Source organism: Leptodactylus fuscus, chromosome 4, assembly GCF_031893055.1.
Source record: "Leptodactylus fuscus isolate aLepFus1 chromosome 4, aLepFus1.hap2, whole genome shotgun sequence".
In the NCBI taxonomy this organism is placed as follows: domain Eukaryota; kingdom Metazoa; phylum Chordata; class Amphibia; order Anura; family Leptodactylidae; genus Leptodactylus; species Leptodactylus fuscus.
The window spans coordinates 89,068,643-89,091,448 of record NC_134268.1 but is presented as its reverse complement, the minus strand read 5'-3'; the positions used below and the strand labels follow the sequence as shown (position 1 = coordinate 89,091,448).

Sequence of the window (22,806 nt, the reverse complement as noted above, 5' to 3'; positions counted from 1 at the left end):
GACTCAGTGTTATCTGTGTGTTTACATAGAGAGATAACAGATAGGGCTTTATTAGCAAACTGCAATTAGCTGAATGCAGAGCTGTAAATAACAGTGAGAGCAGTGAGTGATGTCATCTGTCCTGTCTTATCACACAGGTCCGGCTTTATGGAAACACTGTGTAAACAATGGGAGGAATAATTTCACATAGCAGGAAAACAAAGCAAAGTATTTAAGAACACTCTAGCAGTATAGATAGGTAGGATCCTTGAGATGGGAATACTCCTTTAACCAAAGCTGGGCTAATATAAGGGTGGACACATCCGTAAATGAGGTTTGAGTTTGGATATATTTAACTGTACTGATATTGTACTGTTTCTATTTGACAACCAATAATCATTTCCCACTTAAGTGGAGACATACAGTCTTGCACAATGGTTCACAAAATACAGTGACCTTTATTGCTACTCAGTTGCCTTTCTGAACATAAAAAATATAAATGTGATATCAACTGGCTTTTAAGGACAGGTCTCTAGTGTATAAACACCAAGCATGACCTATATTTAGTTTCCAGCCACACAATTCTTTTCTGGGATACTGCGTGTCAACCAAGAATATCAGATATAACACAGCATAGAGAAAACCAGAGGAGAAACCCAATTTCTGTGAGTAATTATATATCAATGTAGAAACAAGAAACACAACACATATAGAATTTCATAACATAAACACTATTTTAGTTAATTAATTATCACTAGTTACCTGAAATTGAACTGCCTGGTTGATGTCCGACACATGGAATTGTTTTAAGAAGAGCTCACTTTCACTCCAGAACAAACGAATGTCAGGGATACTGTAAAGAATCATGGCCAGTCTTTCTAATCCAAGACCAAATGCCCATCCAATTTTGTCCTGAGCACCAGCTGTAACCAAAAACAAGAAGAAAATCCAAAAGATAAGTATAAAAGGTTTATTCAAATTAAATATGTATTCCCATTCCAATAGATGAACTTAAAGATTTGAAATGTATCAGTAAGAACCATCTCATGGCTACAACATTCATGAAAACTTATTATGATGAAAACTAATCAATGATATCTTACATGATTCATATCCAAGTCAAAATCTGTTTCAAGGGTGTATTTTTATTTTGTAAAATATGACGTGTGGATCTTCTTCCTATGTTTTTAAGAATAAAATGACTACTAGGCTTAATTCTGACAATCCAATACATCACAGCTTAGTCCTGGCAGTGGATTGCCAGCACTGAACACCATTACAGGGGTTATCTGGTCGATAATGTTTTATTTTTCTTAAAACAGGCTCAGAATGCTATAAAAACGTAAAAATATATACTCTTAACACAAAGGAAATGACTGCTTAGCCAATCAATGTGTGCAGTGGTGACCCACCTAAAACACAGATTGGCTGAACGAATGGAGACCAGGAAGAAGAGTCGGCTGGAGGGTCGCACTAAGACACGAGAGATAGGGGATGAGTGAAATTACTTTTCAGGAGAACCTAGCAGGTGGTTTTTCCACCATAAGCTGCCTTATACACAGTGTCCTATGTTTTTTCTGCTGCTTATAGTCCCCCATAGCACATTTTGCATTTCTCTCCGAGGCAGAAGGCATGTACAATAAACAGCAGTTTGCCCACCCTAACCATTATCACTACTACTAGTTTATAATTTTGCCAAGTTACCCTATTAATTGCCCAAATGTTCTTTATTGTACCAGCTTTTCAAAAATTTCAGGAAAAAGTTTATTGATAAAAAATAATTGTTAGGAGTAATTGTAAAATAGCAAATAAATAGCTGAGTAAAGCCCATAGTATAATGACAGTGACTGTCCTTCTGCTGTCTCAAGTAAGCACACATAGGACTCGCATGTGAATGATTTCTTCAGAGAGACCCCACAGTGAACGGTTTATTTGATACTATCAGGCCTTACAATTCACACTAGGATCCCATGTGAATGATGCCTTACACTGACTTTTCACATCCTAATACCAAATGGCTTGACAGTTAGAATGTGAAAAAGCCGAGTAGCAGAGGGAACCAGTTAAAGCTTCTTTCACACTGCTATTTTTTCTTCCTTTGTTCAGACCAGTGAAAAAACTGAATAACCTAGGTTTGTCACAGGACCAGAAGAACAGAAAAACAGACAGCAATCGATCCTAGAAATAAAAAGCAACAGATCCTGAGTGACCCCATTGACTATTGAATTGTGGCAAGATCGAGCAGGACAAAGGGAGGCAGAATCTCGGCGGAGTCTGTAGTTGATTTGGGGCAGAATCTGCCTCCAAATCTGCAGCAAATTCCTCTTTACATTTCTCACTAACTATACTGTATATATATATATATATATATATATATATATATATATATATATATATATATATATATATATATATTGTGAAGTGGAGAGAGGTATAGTGTGGGAGAACTGCTATTTTCCCCCAAGGCTGTTGCAGTATGCACAGGCGTTTAGCTTGTAGGTCCCAGACTGGAGTGAAGTTCAGGCCAGACCTGCAGGGCAATCCACTCCACGCTTGGGAACAGACCAGCAGGACTTTGTAAGTAGCACAGGTGTGCTGGTTAGCGGGAGAGAGAGGAGAGAGACTGAAACACACACTCAACCAGTCTGAGAAAGCTCTGCCAAAAGGACGCTGTTAAAGTGCCGGGTATGTGTACCCCTTGTTTACTTGTGAACCCTATTTGTTAGGAGTATTCTAGGTGAGGTAACCTATTCTTAGTTTTAGCTAGAGCCTAGCCGGGCAGTTATTCATCTTTGAATTGCTTCCTCTAGTTGCTGCACTATATTTGTGAGTGAAAATAAAACTCTACCTTTTTTTTTGGACTAAAAATCTGGACTTGTGTGTCTATGCCACCCCACCTAGCAACCCCAGACCCTGACTATATATATATATATATATATATATATATATATATATATATATATATTTACACACACATTGTTGATGGCCTCAAAGCGCGAGCATGGCTGATCTGTTTTATTATGGCTTCTGCTCATTAAAGTGTCCAATTTTGACAGTTAAAAAAAAAAACAACAACTCTTCACTTTCTTTTACCTTTAAAACTAGGCTGACGAATTTTGAAGTTTTAAGTGACACAATTCTGAAGCCCCCACATCAGTAGTTTATTATTGTATAACATTTAGTATGCAAACAACAATCTAGTATTACTAGTTTTCTAAGAACAAAAACATTCATGCTGAAAGAATTTCCCATTTTACACATCTTAGATTGCTTTTATTACATTAACTGAGTTCACATACTGTTTGGTAGCATAATCTTACATAAAGAGGTAAACTAAGGACAATACATGTATAAGGGTGAATATATGAATAATGCTTTCAATAATACATGCAGATTACATATTTTGTTAAGATCAAAGCATTGAAATAATCTAAAAAGAAAATCACATTTTTTATTAATTTATTTTTAAAAAAGGAAATATAATAATATAATATAATATATATAATAGTAAAAATAACTGGTATAGGAGGATTGCAATGGTAAACGGAGCTGGAGGATTTGGCTTGGCCACAAAGAGAACACATCTGCCTGCTTCTGGTTCCATTCTCTATTAATGTTCTGATGCTGGCAACTGCTGTGAACAGTTGATTGGCAGGTGGTCAGCTGTACCTCGGTCCCTGATGACATTTTGGAATAGCCTTTAGAAAGACTATTCTAGTCAATATTTCTTCATTTGTACTTCAACTGCATTTTTGAATAAAAGACTTTATTCTAATATGCAAATTCTGTCCCCCTGTGCTCAGAGCACAGTACTGTCATCCCCAGTATTAGCCTCCTCCTCTTCTTATTCTTCATTAAGGTAGTGGAGTACAGCGCATGTGCAGGATTTACATACGCTGTACTGAGGATTGCTGCAGATTTCAATATAAGAATCAAGTCATTTATTCACAAACAGCATTGAAGAACACATGAAGAAAGATAGGACGCTCTAAAGCCTATTCCAACAAGTCTTTAGGGATAACCCTAAAGACAGACTCGCTTTAAATTTAGGCCATCACCAATATCTTTAGCTTGGGTAGGGAGCCTGTTTGAGGGTGGTCAGCTCCTCATAATAGATACATTTGTAAAAAAAAATAAAATAAAAAAATAAAAATAAAATTAATTTGCAGAGTAAGCTCTTTCCCTCCTACTGGCAGGTTTTTTATATGTGTGTGTGTATTGGCCTTGCATGTCATTTAGTAAGGGAAAATTAGGACCCTGATAAAGCATACCTACAACAAAAAATGGGAAAAGAAAGTACGAAAAGCATTTTTTTTTTAAATAAATTACTTCTTAAATAGTACATATGAACTAAAAAAATGCATGAAGGAATTGTGGTCAGATTGGTACTCTGTACTTTATACCTAGTGGTCATGTCCAAAACTAGATCACTATTGGGCCTCAGTGTTTGAGTTGGTATAGCAGATTACTGGCCTAACTCTTTCTGGGCTTCCAGGGATGGCTTTATAAAACTTGGAAGCTGACTTAATGCCTCTAGAATTTAAGCATATTGCACTTAGTATATTCCTGGCTGTACATTTAAGTACTGCCAAATTACTTGCTAAAGCCCTCAGCTCCAAGAAGTTATTTACTTTGTTAATAAACATATGCTCCACGAAACAATGCGGAATGGGTAAAGTGGAATTGATCAGGAGTTTAACTGTTTACCCTGGAGAATGGAACTCCTTGAGACTTTGATGACTTTTTTATGATTAGGTTTTGTAATTAGCATTCTCTTGTTCTCACTTTATTCTTTTTTTTCTCCTTCTCTTTTTAAATTCTCCTTCCCTTTCTCCCTTCTTTTTTTTTTTTTTTTTTTTTTTTTTTACTTTGAATTCTTTCCTAAGGTTCCATTCACATATGTGTTGGAGCCTCTGTTTGGATGCAGTGTGCATCCAAATTGCTGAATGAAAAAGTCCTGCAAGACCAACTTTATTGTTGGACAGTTAGTTTTAAAGAACAGACACCCAGTGTATCCCATTATAGTCCTTGGGGCTCCATATGTGACCGCTGTTGTAGTGGTCCACTTATTTGTTGTTCTGGTCCTCCAACAGATCAAAATAGCAGAAATGTTGGCACTATTGTGAACCTAGCATCACTTATTATATATTGATTTTTATGACGAAAGTGATTCAAGTATGCAATTGTTTTAATAAATTTAAAAAAAAAACAAAAAAAAACACATTTGAGTCTAGAAGTGTCCATGAGTCCGTTGATGCCCAAGTTTTTATTAATGAGAACAGATTTTTATCACGTAATAAAAAAAAAAAAAAGATATTCCAGTCCGCACTCCTGAGATTAACTAAAAACTATCCTTTAATTGTCCATAAAACAATGGGTGGATACAATATATAAAATAACAAGTGACAGTGATAAACGCACTATACGATGCTGAAATAGCAGGCAACAACAAAGTTATTCAGTTCAGGTGTTTTTTTGCAAATGTGAGGGGTATTTAAAACCCAGGATACCAGTGCAGTATTAGGCTATGATTAAGGGGTATAGCATACCCAGAAACGCGTCAGCTAGTTCAAGCCAGTTTATGGGTTTTTAAATGCACTTTTGCGTTTATCACTGTCACTTGTTATTTTATATATTGTATCCACCCATTGTTTTATGGACAATTAAAGGATAGTTTTTAGTTAATCTCAGGAGTGCGGACTGGAATTTTTTTTTTTTTTTTTTTTTTTTATTACTTGACTTTTCGTCTTCCCTTGGAGTCCGGGATCATTCAGCCGTGCACCCTGAAGATTGGTGAGCCTACGTTTTAAACTTTTTCTTTTTTGTTTCACAGATTTTTATCACCTTGGAGAACACCTCACATTACAGTCACTACTAAATTAGAAGCAGGGTCGTCACTGCAGGAGGCCGCTGGCGGCAGCGCCAGGAATGGGGCAATGCTGTGGGCCCTGGGCTAGGAGGAGAGTGTGTCCCAGTAGTGCTAACCCTATCCTGATATCCACCGTACCATTATGGCATGATGATGATGATGATGATAACTCATCAGCCTTACCTGGCTCTCACCTCCCCCTACTTTACACACGTCACACAAGCGGTGCTCAGGGAACATCACAGAGACTTCTGGTGCTCTGTGCTGATTAATTAGCATATCAAAAAAAAGTGGGCTAATTCAAAAATGGCTGGGAGGATTAATGAATAAAAGGTATACCTGAAATAGCCTTTCTAAAGGCTATGCAAATATATGCTTAGTTAAAAATCACTATAGCCAATGATAGACTCACTTTAAGGTAGACATTGAGATTTCTGCTTATCCTGCCCCCACACAGTCATTACCATGTTTCTCTGTACACTGGCATAGGAAAAGGCTGAGTGACCCATGAATAAGCCACCTATTGAATAGCATAAGAAAAGTAATAAACAAAGCGTTCATACAACAAGCAATCTAATGGGGAATGCTCAATCATGTCAGAGGAGGAGGGGAAGTTAAGCTGAAACATTATCCCTAAAAACATGTGGAATAATGCCACAATGGAGATTTACTTCCAGGCCCATTACCACTCCTGGGGAAGGGGACTTGGAAAGTGGAAGCGCCTGCCTTGGCTGAATAGGAAGTATACTGTTTATAACACAAAAACTAAGCATATCAGATAGTCATCACAGTTACCATAAACAGAAAATACAGGCATCCAACTCCTTGGATGGAGTTTAGAGGTGGAGGCCGATGGAGGATTGTCTTACGGGCGCCGAATCTCAGGAGCCTCCACTGCACTGTAGATGGAGAGTCTACTCAACAGCACACATGAGGTAGTGAGGTCAGGAGGCGCAAATCACAGGGTCTTACAAAAGGAGGGAAGATCAGAAGGGTGATGTAAATAGTTGCAAGTGTTCTCATGGTTGCAGAAAGGTGAAATGGTGAGCCCCAGCATTAGGCACCCCCTTGTCCAATAGGAGTACCACCAATAGCTTTTAAGCTTAGCAAAATTGCAGGGTGCACCTAGGAAAACTAGGGAACAGAAACACATACTCCCTTTGAACAAGCAAAGCAGTGGAGGATCTAGATGCTACAAAAAGTTAATTTCACTGTCTCCAGTTCCATAACTTACAAATAACATGATGTGGTTTATTCCCAGTTTTATTACGTGGCCTTTGGAGTCCAAAAGACATCATCAGTCAGAAGGGGTTCCTTGGATACTTTTGAATAATTGTTACAGTGTCCACCTAGAGATGCAGGTGATAATGTTTCTGGAATGCCTCTCAGATTAAAAATTTTTCACCGTAGTTGGGACTCCAGATTTTCCAAAGTTAGTCAAAGCGAATACAGGGTATTGGAGTGAGATGAGACAATATGCTGAAGTTTATGAGCTCCAGCAGTAACTTTCAATTTCACAGTGTCCACCTTAGTTTTTAGGGCCTCAACTGTCGCATCTCCAACAGCTGTACCTAATCCCCCCCCCCCCCCCCCTTAGAGGGAAAATACAGAAGTCTATGAAAGAAGGCTTCTTCTGTCATCTGTAGTTGTGAAGAACTGGAGAAAGTAAGAATGATAAACTCGATTGGGGACCCAAATATAAGGAAGCCCAATCCACTTAAAAAGCAGTTACCTGCTTTTTAGACAGGAGAGGTAAAAAATTAAAAAAACAAAAAAAAAAAACAAAAACAAACAAACAAACTCAGGGTGGGTTCACATCGAACCAGCTGCTCTGCTTCACTAGTATTGTGACCCTACATTCTGTTGTTGGTGGGGATCTCTCAATATGAAACTATCTTCAAATGGAGCCTCAGTTGAAAGCCGCTGATTGGCTGACGCGTTCCTGCACAGATAAACAGTAAACAGACTGGGGACCCAAATGGAGACTCTCCTTTGGATCACTGGCTGAACAGAGAGGTAAGTATATAGTGTTTGTTATTTTAAACCTCTATATGCTGTAAAAATAAGAAGTGGAACACTTTTAAATGGAGTAGCCGGACACATATGTGACCGCCAATCTATTCAAACAGCAGTCTTTGGACCTTTGATCTCGGGACCAGACCCTATCAACACTAAGACTCCCCCATCTAGCATCTAGGTTCCCCCTAAAGAGTGGATAGAAAATAATTTGTTTTTTTCCAGAACACCAGTTAAACATTTTAAATACAGAATTATGATATACACAAAGTAAATCTGAAAAAAAAAAAAAATCACACAAACAAAATTTTACTTCCAAAAAAATAAAAGAAATGATTTCTGTTGTTCCAAGACTTTCAATAAGTATCCTGGTGCTTCTTTGCTAATAAAAAGCTGGAGCTCAAAAACTTTTCAAAAGATAAAGAAGCAGCATTTGTACTTTATGACATATATTTTTTTTATAAAGAGTACAAGGAGACACTAGAATACTGAAGGCAAAGATGTGTCATTGCCGAGATTTTTCCTTCATTAATTGGGATCTTCATGGTAGAAAGTAAAGGGAAAGAATCTTTTCAGTAAAATGTACAGGCACTTGTCTGTTAAATTGCTGTAAATGACATGAATCATGCGCTGTGATAAAAGCAGATGCACAACTCAAGGCAAAGACCAAAGAGAACACACAGGAGCTTAACCTACAGACACTGGTGTATGGAATTCATGATTCAGGAACTCTTCTTAAATCTGCTGAACTGAACTCTAAAACTATAATAGATAAGCTAATAAAAACCGCAGCCCTTTATGTTTACAACAGATTAAAATATACTGTCACGAGACTGGTGCATTTCATGTTATCTCTAAAGATAAGTGCATGCATACTGTACAGTCACCTTAAAGAGGACCTTTCACCACCTCCACCAATTCCAGTTCTTAGCTTCTGCTAATAGGCACCGCTCTATTGATTCAGGCACAGTAGGAATTTTTTCTCCACTTAGGCTCTACTGTCAGGTGGTTAGTGTCAAGCATGAGCAGGTAAGAGGGTTCTAAAATCCTAAAACCTATGTGGACAAAAGTATTCAACAATTAAAGGAGTTGCCCCATCTCAAGGATCCTATCTATACTGGTAGCCTATGTAAATTGAAGACTTTTCCTAAATATATTGCTTTTGAAATGCTGCTTTGTTTGTCTGCTATGTGAACTTATTCCTCCCATTGTTTACACAGCACTACTATAACCATGGACATGTAGGACAAGTAACGTCATTCACTCACTGCTCTTGCTGGCAGGACAATTAGTTCAGCTAATTGCAGTTTGCTGATAAAGCCGAGTCTGTTGTCCCTCTAAGTAAACTCACAGATAACACTGAGTTTTATACATATTATTTGATCTACATAAGTACTGTGATCCTTCACAGGCTGGTTCAGCAAGAGGAGGAGGAAGGAGAAATACAGGAAGTGAGAAGAAGAGACTGCAGGTACGGCTGAAACACTGAGATGGGAAAACACATCAGCAGTATATATATTAGCAGTATTCATAACCAGGTTGATTTGTTGTCATGACACATATGGTTCGTTCACAATTGAAATGTAGAACACTTAAATTTTGGGCATCTGCCACATTAAATTAGGAACAAAAAAGGGTAATCTCAGTAAGAAAAAAAAACAAAAAAAACAACAACTTATAAAAAGAGGCATGGTGGATTGAGAAATTGGATAGTTTAAGCCCACAAGGTCTGAATGAGGGTTTTATGTTCCTGCATCTCTTTAACAGTGTTTTACAGGCATGTGACATTTTGACATGTCAATTTACCCTAGAATATTCATAGGTTCTATGTCACTAATGATAATCACATATAGCGATATCTGAATATCACTGCTATACAGGTAATAAAATGTAAGTAACTACTTATTCGCCATTATTATAGGAAATTATAATTTTTCCTCTTTTTATGAATTAATATCCTCTTTGCAATAGTTCCACTATCATTAGCATGATCTATCTGTGAACGGAAAGACGAATATCATCTAGTACAACTACTGGTTTTATATATAATCCTTTTAGCTGTAGTCTAGTGTGGCAAATTATTCCCATTTATTTCTTGCACTTTAGAAACATCTACTTAATTTCTACTGATTTATAAGTACCCATTGTAGTAATGCAGGTGCGCATGCACACTTTTCTCTTTCCTTTTTGTGGTATAAACTAAGTCCTGATCGTGATATACTGCGCATGCATGAGAGAACGAGTGCGCACTTCCTCCTTTGCTTTCTTGCAATATAATTTAAGCCCCATTTAGGAGTTATTGTGCAGGCTTGCATGTGCGCTTCATTTGGTCGCTATCTCTGTCCATGACTAGGCTTCACTTTACGCTTACTGTGCATGCTCAGATATTCGAACTGCACTGGTTACTACTTAAGACGTTCCTATTGGTGGTAAATATTGGTCTTTGCTGAGTCTTTTAATACAGATAAACCAAAAATAGTATGTGTAGTCCAGCAGACAGTTCACTCAGGGATATGAGTAAAACATAACTTTTGATTTCGTATCACAAAAACAAAATAAAATTAAAAACACAGTGGAACACCTTGAATGTGAGAAGGAGACAAAAAAGAGACTAGTTGACACGTTTCGGAAATGCAGAAGCTAGTCTCTTTAAAATCATAAGTTTAAATATAAGTTTGCTATGTAAACTTATATAATAACTTCATATGTTCTCTTTAACTGCTATTCTAAGCCTCTAACCACAAACCTATCCTTACTTAAATAATTGTGGGCAAGTGTAAAGGTGCCCATACACATTAGATCAATATCAGTCAAACCCAGTGATTTTGGTGGAAAGGAAAGATTAGGACATGCTGAATTTTACATTCTATTGATCTCATGGGAGATAAGTCGCTGCCAGAGGAGTCTGAAAGCAGCTTATTCCCCTCTCACCATTTAAAATACATGCCAAGCTGAGAATGCATTTGCATTGACATCTGGGAAGAATAGCTGTCAGCTAAACAAATGAAAATATTAAAGAAAATTACCAGACTTCATTTAAAATTGCCATTCATTTGTAAAAGAAGACAAAACCTATAATTTGCTAAATGTGTTTACTTACAACAACATCAAGTTGACTTTTGTATTAAATACAGTAAGGTCACCTTTGCAAAAGAGAGAACGGGAAGTTCTGCCATACTGGTTGTCACCTGAATTAGTTCCTTAGAAGTGAAGGTAAGCATTTTTGATCAATTACAAAGCAACAGGTTTACCATGAGGTTCTGAGAAGAAAATCTAAAGGTACACTTCCTGTTGTCATTTCTTAAGAGTACCTCGAATTATAAGTAACTATAATTTTAATTCAATACTGGATTTATAAGCAGAGCAAGGGCTCAATGCAAAATCTAAAACTGGACTCCCACCTACCCTTAGCCAACTGGTTGCAGTTGCTACTTCTGCACCCTCTACAGCGGTGATTCTCAAACTGTGGCATGCATACCCCTGGAGTTACACCCCACTATCCCCGGGGGTATGTTCCAAAGTAAGAGTCTCACCTCCATAATGGTAGTTTAAGGGGTTAACCACCGACACACTACTATTATATAGGGGTCTCTTCAGACCCTCAGAGTATAATTAGCAGAAGCCCAGGGGAGATGAATAAACACTACAAACAGTGTTATTCACCTCCCCTGCAGCACATGCTCTTTGGGCCTCTTCCAGCCTTCTAAGTGAAGTGAGGGACAGCTCAGGCCTGTGATTGGGTCTCAGTGGTCACTGACTTCACTCAGGAGACCAAACGAGGCCTGAAGAGCACAGGGAGCTGTGCCACGGTCCAGGCGAGTTAAGTTATACTATTTGCTATGTTTACTTACCTCCCCTGGGCTAATTAGGGTCTGAAGAGACCCCAGAGTAAAATAGTCATTTGTAAGTGACAAGTGCCCAAAATTTCAGGTTTGCTTAAACCGGCTGTCATCCCTAAGTGTAAGTGTTCATTTTATTAGCATAGGGAACATTATGCTGAGTGGAGGGCAATTGTGGGACTGTTTTTGGGGTTTTTTTGCATTAAAGATTATTATTGTTTTTTTAAATACAAAAGTGCTATAAAAGTCAACAAGACATAAGAAAGGAGCGCTAAAAGTAGTTGGGGTAGGGACCCAGCAGAGCCAAACCTGCCTCATGAGCATGTCTCCACTGGGTGGTTGCACAAAGTCCCAATGTATAACACCTGTGGACTCCAGATTCCCCTCCCAGCTGCCCAACTAAAGGTTATAAGGAGGAACTATATACAATTAACAAATAACATGGAAAGGAGAGGGTAAAAAAAAGGAGGGGGGTAAAAAAGGGGAGGGTGTGTATGTAGAGAGAAAATAGAAGAGAGGGGGTATGGTGTTCCAGAGTCCAGCGCGAACCCCATTCCACTAAAGGGGCTACTCCCTGTACCCAGGTGACAAGACAAATGTGATCCAGTATGATCCACTGATCCAGTAGTGCTATGTCTTCTCACTCAGGGGAGATGTGGAGAAGATCCTCCATATGTTAGAACTCGTTCACTCTTTCCATCTATTGTGGAATCATCAGAGGGTCAGATCTCCATCTTACAACAATACAGGCCTTCGCTGCACTTAGAAAATATCTAAGACGAGAGCGTTTGTATCTGCCAAGGAAAATGTCATGGTGATGGAGAAGTATCCAAGCAGTATCATCAGTCAGGGACCAATCTGTGATAGCATGAATAATCACTTGTACCTCAGTGCATAACCGTATGAGCCTGGAAACGTCCCAGAAAATATGTACCCCCAACATAATAAGTGACATTCACACAGGTCTGTGCCGAGAGTGAGGAATATAGTGCCTGAATCCAATTTGTCATGTGTGGTCCGAGTCCCACATGGGTGAGTGTACCAGATAGGAAGGACCAACCTACCCTGTCAAATTCCTTTTCAGCGTCTGTGGCCAAAACCACCATAGGGGGAGTTGTAGATTTGGCCTAAAGGGTACATAAAGTGCCTTAGTGGTGTGGTTCTTTGGCTTCTGAACATATTGTGTAAAAAAAAAAAAAGCAAGTAGAAAAGCGAAAGAAAGATGTGATAGGAAGGACTTATAATATTGGGTGGAAAAGCCATTGGGGCCAAAAGATTTACGGGGTTTAGTTTCAGAGAGCACGATCGGGTTTAAGTTGGTATAAAGAGGTGTTGTAAGTTTAAAGTGGAGCAGACTGTACTGTTTGGGGGCCAATGTGGAGCGGATTTTACTGTTTGAGGTCCCCTCACTATTTCTATCACATAGTATTTGTTTTATAGCAGACGTGATATTAGTACAGGCTATAATAACATTGCACAGACACAGATTCTGTGTGATGTAAATAGTGAACATTAATTGTTCACAATTATGACAATTGCAAATTTTTACCTTTCAGTATGAAGTTGTCAGTATCATTGAAAGCTCTGTACAGCCCCATACACATGACCATATTTTGCAGGTTCATAACTGTCCACAAAGTATTTAGGTTAAATTGCTGTGTTGGCACTTTGCAATAACTTATTGGGTTTTGGGTTGCAGTTTGGGCACTCAGTCTCTAAAAGGTTCACCATCACTGAGACAGATAGATATTTCTGTCTGTACCACACTCAACATGGACCAGAGGAAGCAAAGGAAAGAGTTGTCTCAGGAACTTAGAAAGAAAATTGTAGACAAACATGTTAATGGTAAAAGTTATAAGACCATCTCCAAGCAGCTTGATGTTCCTGTGACTACAGTTGCACATATCATTCAGAAATTTAAGATCCATAGGACTGTAGCCAATCTCCCTGGACGTGGCCGCAAGAGGAAAATTGATGAATGGTAACAAAAGAGCCCAGAAAAACTTCTAAAGAGATTAAAGGTGAACATAAAGCTCAAGAAACATTAGTGTCAGATCGCACCATCTGTCGTTGTTTGAGCCAAAGTGGACTTCATGGGAGATGACCAAGGAGGACACCATTGTTGAAAACAAATCATAAAAAAGCCAAACTACATGTTGACAAGCCACAAAGTTTCAGGGAGAATGTTCTATGGACAGATGAGACAAAAATCAAACTTTTTGGCAAAGCACATCAGCTCTATGTTTACAGATGGAAAAATGAAGCAAATCTTGAAAAGAACACTGTCCCTACTGTGAGACATGGAGGAGGATGTGTTATGTTCTGGGGCTGCTTTGCTGCATCTGAAACAGGGTGTTTTTAATCTGTGCAGGGTACAATGAAATCGAAAGACTATAAAGGGATTCTAGAGAAATGTGTTGCTCAGTGTCAGAAAGCTCGGTCTCAGTCGCAGGTCATGGGTCTTACAACAGGATAATGACCCAAAACACAAAGCTAAAAACACCCAAGAATGGCTAAGAGGAAAACATTGGACTATTCTGAAGTGGCCTTCAATAAGCCCTGACCTAAATCCTATTGAGCATCTTTGGAAGGAGCTGAAACATGCCGTCTGGAAAAGGCAGCCTTCAAAACCAAGGCAACTGGAGCAGTTTGCTCATGAGGAGTGGCCAAAATACTTGTTGGGAGGTGCAGAAGTATCATTGACACTTACAGGAATCGTGTGATTGCAGTGATTGTCTCAAAAGGTTGTGCAACAAAATATTAACTTATGGGAACCATCATTTCTGTCCAGGCCTGTTTCTTGAGTTTTATTTCTAAAAAAAATTCTGTTGAAGCGAAAAGCAATGTCTGACTTTCATTTGTTCATTTTCATAGACTTCTTATTTATTATTACTTTTGTTATATTCAAGTTATTTCTGTGACCATTGTGGGTTTTTCTTTCATTAAATGTGGGATAGCAACAATTTTTTTTTTTTAATGTAGATTGTGAGCCCACGTAGGGCTCAAAATTTACATTTTTCCCTATCAGTATGTCTTTGGAGTATGGGATGGAAATCCACGCAAACACGGGGAGAACATACAAACTCCTTGCAGATTATTTTTTTTTCCCTTGGCGGGATTTGAACCAAGGACTCCAGCGCTGCAAGGATGCAGTGCTAACCACTGAGCCACCGTGTGGCCCCCATGGATAGCAACAATTTTGTTCATGTGAGTAAAAGTGATTGTCTGGTGGGGTAAAAGTTTTCTACAAAAGTTTTCTACAAAAGGATGGGGAAAAAAAAGAAAGAAAACAAAAAGTAAAGTTTCCCTCACTGATTCCCCTGATGTGCATATTCCAAAGCTGTCTGGGCACCTCACTCATCTCTACTTCCACGTCACTCTCAATACACAAGAAATGACCACTTGGGCATTTGCTTGTTGCACTGGTGACCTGTTTTTGTCCATCATTGTCTGAAAGCATAGGGGATAGCATAGGGGAAAAGGACTTGGGCATAATAGTAGATCACAAATTCAACATGAGCCAACAGTGCGGTGATGCTGCAAAAAAGGCTAATAAAATTCTGGGTTGTATTAAGACAAGCATTGAATCTAGATCAAGAGAGGTCTTTATTCCGCTCTACTCTTCCCTGGTCAGACCACACCTGGAATACTGTGTACAGTTCTGGGCGCCTCAATTCAAGAAAGACATCGATATATTGGAGCAAGTCCAGAGAAGAGCAACCAAAATGGTGGAAGGTCTGCAAACCATGTCCTATGAGGAGCGGCTAAAAGAACTGGGATTGTTTAGTTTGCAGAAGAGAAGGCTGAGGGGAGATTTAATAGCAGTCTACAAATATCTGAAAGGTAGTCACAGTGCAGAGGGATCTCCCCTATTCTCATTAGCACAAGGAAGTACAAGAAGCAATGGGATGAAACTAAAGGGAAAGAGATACAGATTAGACATTAGGAAAAACTTTCTGACAGTGAGGGTAGTGAGAGAGTGGAATAGGCTGCCACGGGAGGTGGTGGGCGCTCCATCAATGGAAATCTTCAAGCGGAATCTGGATAAACATATAGCTGGGATGATTTAGGAAAACCTGCACTCGCAGGGGGTTGGACCCGATGGCCCTTGAGGTCCCTTCCAACTCTACCATAAGAATAAGAATAAGAATAAATCTAAAATGTCCTGTTTTTTGTTTTAAGAGGGACAAAGTGGGAGAACTGGACAACATCAGAACAGAAGAGGTAGAGGATTAGTGAGGGTAGTTCCACTACTAGTCCATTATTCACCGATGCAGACGGAGCACCCTCCATCAGGAGTCTGTCTTCATTCACTCTGAAATTTAAAAAAAAAAAAAAAAAAGATGGAAACGTTCTTCCATCATGTTTTTCACTTTTCTGATAGAATAAAAAGTCAAGCATGGTGGACTTCTTCCAATACAAAAGTATGCAAACAGAGATTTTATTATGTGGTCAATGGAAACGGAAGACGACGGAGGAGGTTTTGTCTGCATGTGTCACTCTACTATCAGTAATGTCCGCTGTTCTCATCCTATGAGAGTAATGGCCAATCATAGTATATACTTGAGTATAAGTCGAATTTTTCAGCACAGTTTTTGTGCTGAAAAAGCCCCCCTCGGCTTATACTCGAGTCAGCAAAAAGAAAAAAAAAAAAAATTACAACAACAAATATTTTGTAGGAGGGGGTGGGGGGTCTATGACCAACCACAATATCAATGTATAGAATCTCCCGTAAAATAGTGGGAAAAAAAGAAGCTTTAAAAAAAATTAAAATAAAAGTTGTAAATCCCTCCTTTCCCTAGAATACATATAAAAGTAGAAAATTACTGTGAAACACAAACACATTAGGTATCCTGTGTCTGAAAGTGCCCGGTCTACTGAATATAGGGTATCTGCAGTGCTCCTGTTCGGTCGGAAAGGGGTTAATAGGAGCACTGCAGATACTATATTCAGCCAGGCTGAATTCCAAGTGGGGGAAAAAAAAACAGTCCTCAAGCTCAGGGAAGGGGCAGACAGACAACCAAAACACCCCCTCCCCTTTCCCAGCATCTACTGCACCCAAAAACTCCGACCATTTCAATTTTTGAAATTTTCCAGTAGCTGCTGCATTTCCCCCCTCGACTTATACTCGAGTCAATAGGTTTTCCCAGTTTTTTGTGGTAAAATTAGAGGCCTCGGCTTATATTCGGGTCGGCTTATACTCGAGTATATACAGTATATATATTTTTAACCCATTTAGCCTTTTATAAAATATATATACTGACTTGGCAAGCTCTTTAACCCGATCTGTATTCAATCACATAGAAAAAAAATCTGAACTAAAACACATATTTTAAATTTTTTTAATAAGTTAGCATTTATGTTACAAAATGGTAATGGTCTAAATAAAAAGGAAGTTAGCATTGGTTTTAAAAGATTCTCAAGTACGGGTTGTGAATGATGAGGGTAGCTACTGTCTATGATAAGGTACTTGGTACCTATAACAATTTGCCAAGGGATAAGACAGATAGTGGTCGGAAATTTGGCATTACATAAACTGTTAAACAACAGAGACTATGGTTCTGATCATACAATAACCTCTGAATATTAAAACATTGCAACAAGCAGTTCTTAAATGTGGCATATCAGTTTCTGAGATTACGGTTTGCATATTTTATATCTATTATGTCAAGTTATCAAAACGAATTTTTGTAAATGTCCTTTTAAACAGTTATACTAGCTAAACAGCTTAACCAATAGAACATGACAAAAGAAGCCCTGCCAGTTGTTATGAATGACTATTGAGACAAGTGTGCCTGAGGCATAGCTTTAGGTGGTCTATAGCCAGGCCTAGAAATTGCTTAGGACAAGTTACATATAACTATAAAGAGCATTGATTTGATCCTGTTTATGTCATAAATGAGGATAACTTAGAAACAGATACTATATGCATGTTAATATTAATGCAATATAGCTAAAATAGAGAGCCCTGTATCTTCCTTGAAAATGATGTATCATTCATGATATCTATCTATACACAGCAGACTGATGCATACAGTACATGCAAAAATGGAGGTCCTACTTCAGATAGATAGCTAAATAGAAAGATAACGTGAGATAAACTGAGAGAGATAAACAGATAGATAGATAGATAGATAGATCCATGTTGGCCAACCTATAGCACGCTTGCCAGAGGTGGCACTCAGAGCCCTGCCTGTGGGCACCCATCTGTGAAACAAATTATAATGTGTAGGGGCCATGTTGCAGCAGATTATACTGTGTGGAGGCCACTGTGGAGCAGATTGTACTGTGTGGGGGGCCTTTCACTATTTGTAACTGTTCTATAGCAGATGTGATATTAGCACAGGCTGTAATAGCATTGCATGGTCACTATAATACAGATCTGTGTGAAGTAAATAGTGAACATTAATTGTTCACTATTATGACAATTGCAAATTTTTACCTTTCATTACAAAGCTGTTTTGTATAATTGAAAGCTCTGTAAAGCCCCATACACATGACTGTATTTTGCAGGTCCGTAATTATCCACAGTATTAAGGTTAAATTGCCATGTTGGCACTTTGCGATAATTTAATGGGTTTTGGGTTGCAATTTGGGCACTGGGTCTCTAAAAGGTTCACCATCACTGCTATAGATAGGTATCGGTTATTATTATTATAATAAATAGTGTCATAAAACAAAAAAACAATCTGTTAAGCATCCTTTCATTTGAGACTGTTTATTCAAGCAGGATACAGCAGTATGTCTAGACACTTAACTGTCTTCTCCCTAAGCTAGGATTACTGCATATGTTCTCACTCTGCTGCCATGTACCTTGTTTCAAATGAATAGCAGAAAGTCCCTTGGAACCCGAAACAATAAACTTAAAATAAACAACTGTGTGATCTAGTTATCAAGTAAAGCATAATGGAAAAAACACTGGTATAAGAATAGGTTTTAGTGTGGCCTTTAAACGTTCTGCCTCTGCGATGTGAAGAGCCTTGTGTCACACAGATATCCGCTACCAGTCACTGGCTGTGTGATCTATATTGATCGGCCATGCTTTTTTCTTTAGCACTGGGACATTAAGCAAATTTTGGAAGGAAACATCTCACTATAGATTTTCTTTCATTAATTGTCTGAATTACACATCTAGAGTAGCGCTGAAGTCCTCAGTAAACCTCACCAATAATACTTACAGAAATTAGTTAGATGCAGCCTTCATTTTTGTACAATTTAAGGAGTTTTCCTGGAGTTAAATATTGTTGACCTATTCTTAGGATAGGTCATCAATAACTGATCAGCGGGGTCTGATACCTGGGATGAGATATATTATTTCAAGTATTTATTTTTATTTAATGTATTGTATATGTATTATTTATATTATTTAATTATCCATTCATTCATCAGTATTTCTCTAATATGTCTTACATGGTGTTGCTGATTCTGAATGAAGCAGCATTTCTGTTTTCTCCATGTGCTATTTATTGGAGACATCATAGCAGTTACGCTGGGTTCACACTAGCATTCGGCAGTCCGTTCTCAGGTTTCCGTCTGTCCGGCCGTGAGCGCCGGAGAGCGTTCTATGCACAGAGTACTGCATGTCCGAATCTGTGTCCATTAAAAAAAAAAAAAAACGGTTTCGCCGCAGAGAGCATAAAACGCTCACCGGTGCTCACGACCGGACAACTTTCAAACTCATTCAAATGAGTGGGTTTGAAAGAGTCCTGCAGCTTTCTGTCTCCTGCTCTGTTTTGTGCAGGAAACAGAAACCTGCAAAACAGACTCCCGGGCGCAGATGTGAACGAGCCCTTAGTCTCCAAACGCCTCCTCCTATGCAGGGAAGCTGAGGGTGTGTGCGTGGGGAGGGGGGGCACTTTGAATAGTTATATCTAGGACATTATAAGAGAGCTGTGCTTCTGGTGTCATATGAAAGATGATAAGCCTAGACTCAAATCTGCCATCTACATGGAGTTTGTAAGTTCACCCTGTATTTGTGTGGGTTTCCTCCGGGTACTTTGGTGCCCTCCCAAAGACATACTGAAAGGAAATTTAGACTGTGAGCCCTACTAGGGACAGAAGATGAAGTCTGTAAGGGTCTGTTCACATTGAGCTTTTTGGAAGCGGATTTTGATGCGGAATCCGCCTCAAAATCCACTGTCAAAAACAGTTCCCATTGACTGTAATGAGAGCCGCTCGCTTCTTTTTTCCGCTAGCTAGCAGCAGAAAAAAGAAGTGAGCTGCCCTATCTTCCCGCAGATTCCGCAGCTGACTCAGCTGCGGTGTGAGACTCCCTCCCTATTAGGGTCCATTTACACGGAGTAAATGCGCACTCATTTTGGAAAAATACAGGTGTAAAGAATGCATATGTAAAAATAAGACTCCCATTGACTTCAATGACATTTTTTACACATGTAAAAAACCCGCCAAAAAACACTATTTTTTTGGCACGTTTTCTGGCACGTTTTTTACACGTGTAAAAAATGTCATTGAAGTCAATGGGAGTCTTATTTTTACACGTGTATTCTTTACATGTGTATTTTGCCAAAATGAGTGCGCGTTTACTTCATGTGAATGGACCCCGACAAGATGCTGGTACACTGCATTGGCATTCAGTCGCAGCTGGATAGCCACGAGGTATGTTCACACAATCCATTTTCACAGTGTGAACATAACCCTAAAAGCGCTGCAGAATATGTTGCTATATAAGTAAAACAATAAAAGAAACAATTAAATTACATACAGGGTGTACTGAACGTGGGTGTATTTTAATATGTGTAAAATGGTTGGTTGCTCGGGGTCCAAGGTTATAAGGGGGGTCCTGATGTCATTCGGGAGTCTGGAAGATGCATGAAGATGATGGGAATCTGTGTCAGAGCCCATATGAATAAGTAACACTGTTTGTTTGGTTTATTCAACTCCCCTGCCATTCCGCTTATTATAGTTCGTGGATGGCGAACCCCCAAAATTTTGTGTTTGGCTGAAAAATTTGGAAAATTTTAATGATAACCCATTCAATCACTATATGGATGTGCTATTACAGCATATTATACTGTGTGGAAGGGTCACTGTGAGAAATTATACTGCGTGGAGGGGCCACTAAGGGACATTAAACTGTGTGGATGGACCATTATGTTCATTATACTGTATGGGGGCTGTAATGGGACATTATACTGTGTGAGGGGCCACTATGGGACATTATACTGTGTGTAAGGGCCACTATGGGACATTATACTGTGTGTAAGGGTCACTATGGGACATTATTCTGTCACAGGGATCTTTGGTGTGACGTGGGGGGCCGTGAGCTTTCTGAACAGCCTGGGCTCCCTGTTACCCTTAATCCGCTCTCAGTACTCAGTTATGGTAATTCATGTTGTACCCTGTTACTATTGTGTCTAAAACCACTTTTTGAAGAAAAATAATCTGTGTATATCAAAGTTTCTTTACTCTTCTTAGAAACAAGCAGGACTTCATTTAGGTGAGCTGGATAATGTTTAGCATTTGGTAACAAAATATTCTAAGGCTGCATAGTCCATTTAACAGAGTTTATTATATACTTGTAACATAGCCATAACAAAACATCATATGGTGTTTGACTTATAGGAATGTGCCTACACACCAGCCTTTGCATCCATAGCATACTAAAGAAGCCAAATTCGCACTTCATTTAATTACAATAGAAAAGCTAACTAGAGATGAGCGAACAGTGTTCTATCGAACACATGTTCGATCGGATATCAGGGTGTTCGCCATGTTCGAATCGAATCGAACACCGCGTGGTAAAGTGCGCCAAAATTCGATTCCCCTCCCACCTTCCCTGGCGCCTTTTTTGCACCAATAACAGCGCAGGGGAGGTGGGACAGGAACTACGACACCGGGGGCATTGAAAAAAATTGGAAAAAGTCATTGGCTGCCGAAATCAGGTGACCTCCATTTTAGACGAATAGTGGATTTCAAATCCGGGTCATATGAGAATGTGAACTTTGTGACTATGAGACAGGGATAGCTAGGGATAACCTTTATTTAGGGGGGAATGTTATTAAAAATAACTTTTTGGGGCTCTATCGGGTGTGTAATTGTGATTTTTGTGAGATAAACTTTTTCCCATAGGGATGCATTGGCCAGCGCTGATTGGCCGAATTCCGTACTCTGGCCAATCAGTGCTGGCCAATGCATTCTATTAGCTTGATGAAGCAGAGTGTGCACAAGGGTTCAAGCGCACCCTCGGCTCTGATGTAGCAGAGCCGAGGCTGCACAAGGATTCAAGCGCACCCTCGGCTCTGATGTAGGAGAGCCGAGGGTGCACTTGAACCCTTGTGCACCCTCGGCTCTGCTACATCAGAGCCGAGGGTGCGCTTGAACCCTTGTGCACACTCTGCTTCATCAAGCTAATAGAATGCATTGGCCAGCGCTGATTGGCCAATGCATTCTATTAGCCCGATGAAGTAGAGCTGAATGTGTGTGCTAAGCACACACATTCAGCACTGCTTCATCACGCCAATACAATGCATTAGCCAGTGCTGATTGGCCAGAGTACGGAATTCGGCCAATCAGCGCTGGCTCTGCTGGAGGAGGCGGAGTCTAAGATCGCTCCACACCAGTCTCCATTCAGGTCCGACCTTAGACTCCGCCTCCTCCAGCAGAGCCAGCGCTGATTGGCCGAATTCCGTACTCTGGCCAATCAGCACTGGCTAATGCATTGTATTGGCGTGATGAAGCAGTGCTGAATGTGTGTGCTTAGCACACACATTCAGCTCTACTTCATCGGGCTAATAGAATGCATTGGCCAGCGCTGATTGGCCGAATTCCGTACTCTGGCCAATCAGCACTGGCTAATGCATTGTATTGGCGTGATGAAGCAGTGCTGAATGTGTGTGCTTAGCACACACATTCAGCTCTACTTCATCGGGCTAATAGAATGCATTGGCCAGCGCTGATTGGCCAGAGTACGGAATTCGGCCAATCAGCGCTGGCTCTGCTGGAGGAGGCGGAGTCTAAGGTCGGACCTGAATGGAGACTGGTGTGGAGCGATCTTAGACTCCGCCTCCTCCAGCAGAGCCAGCGCTGATTGGTCGAGTTCCGTACTCTGGCCAATCAGCACTGGCCAATGCATTTCTATGGGGA

The 22,806-nt window shown here is 39.6% G+C and overlaps 1 protein-coding gene across 1 annotated transcript in view; it reads right to left on the bottom strand.

Annotated features, from left to right (window-relative positions):
* FARS2 (phenylalanyl-tRNA synthetase 2, mitochondrial) overlaps positions 1-22,806 on the bottom strand; it is a 233,213-nt gene that overhangs the window by 90,869 nt on the left and 119,538 nt on the right. Inside the window, exon 6 of the mRNA XM_075270763.1 lies at positions 742-902. Within this exon, the coding sequence (XP_075126864.1) occupies positions 742-902 (161 nt within the window). The remainder of the gene's footprint in view (positions 1-741; positions 903-22,806) is intronic.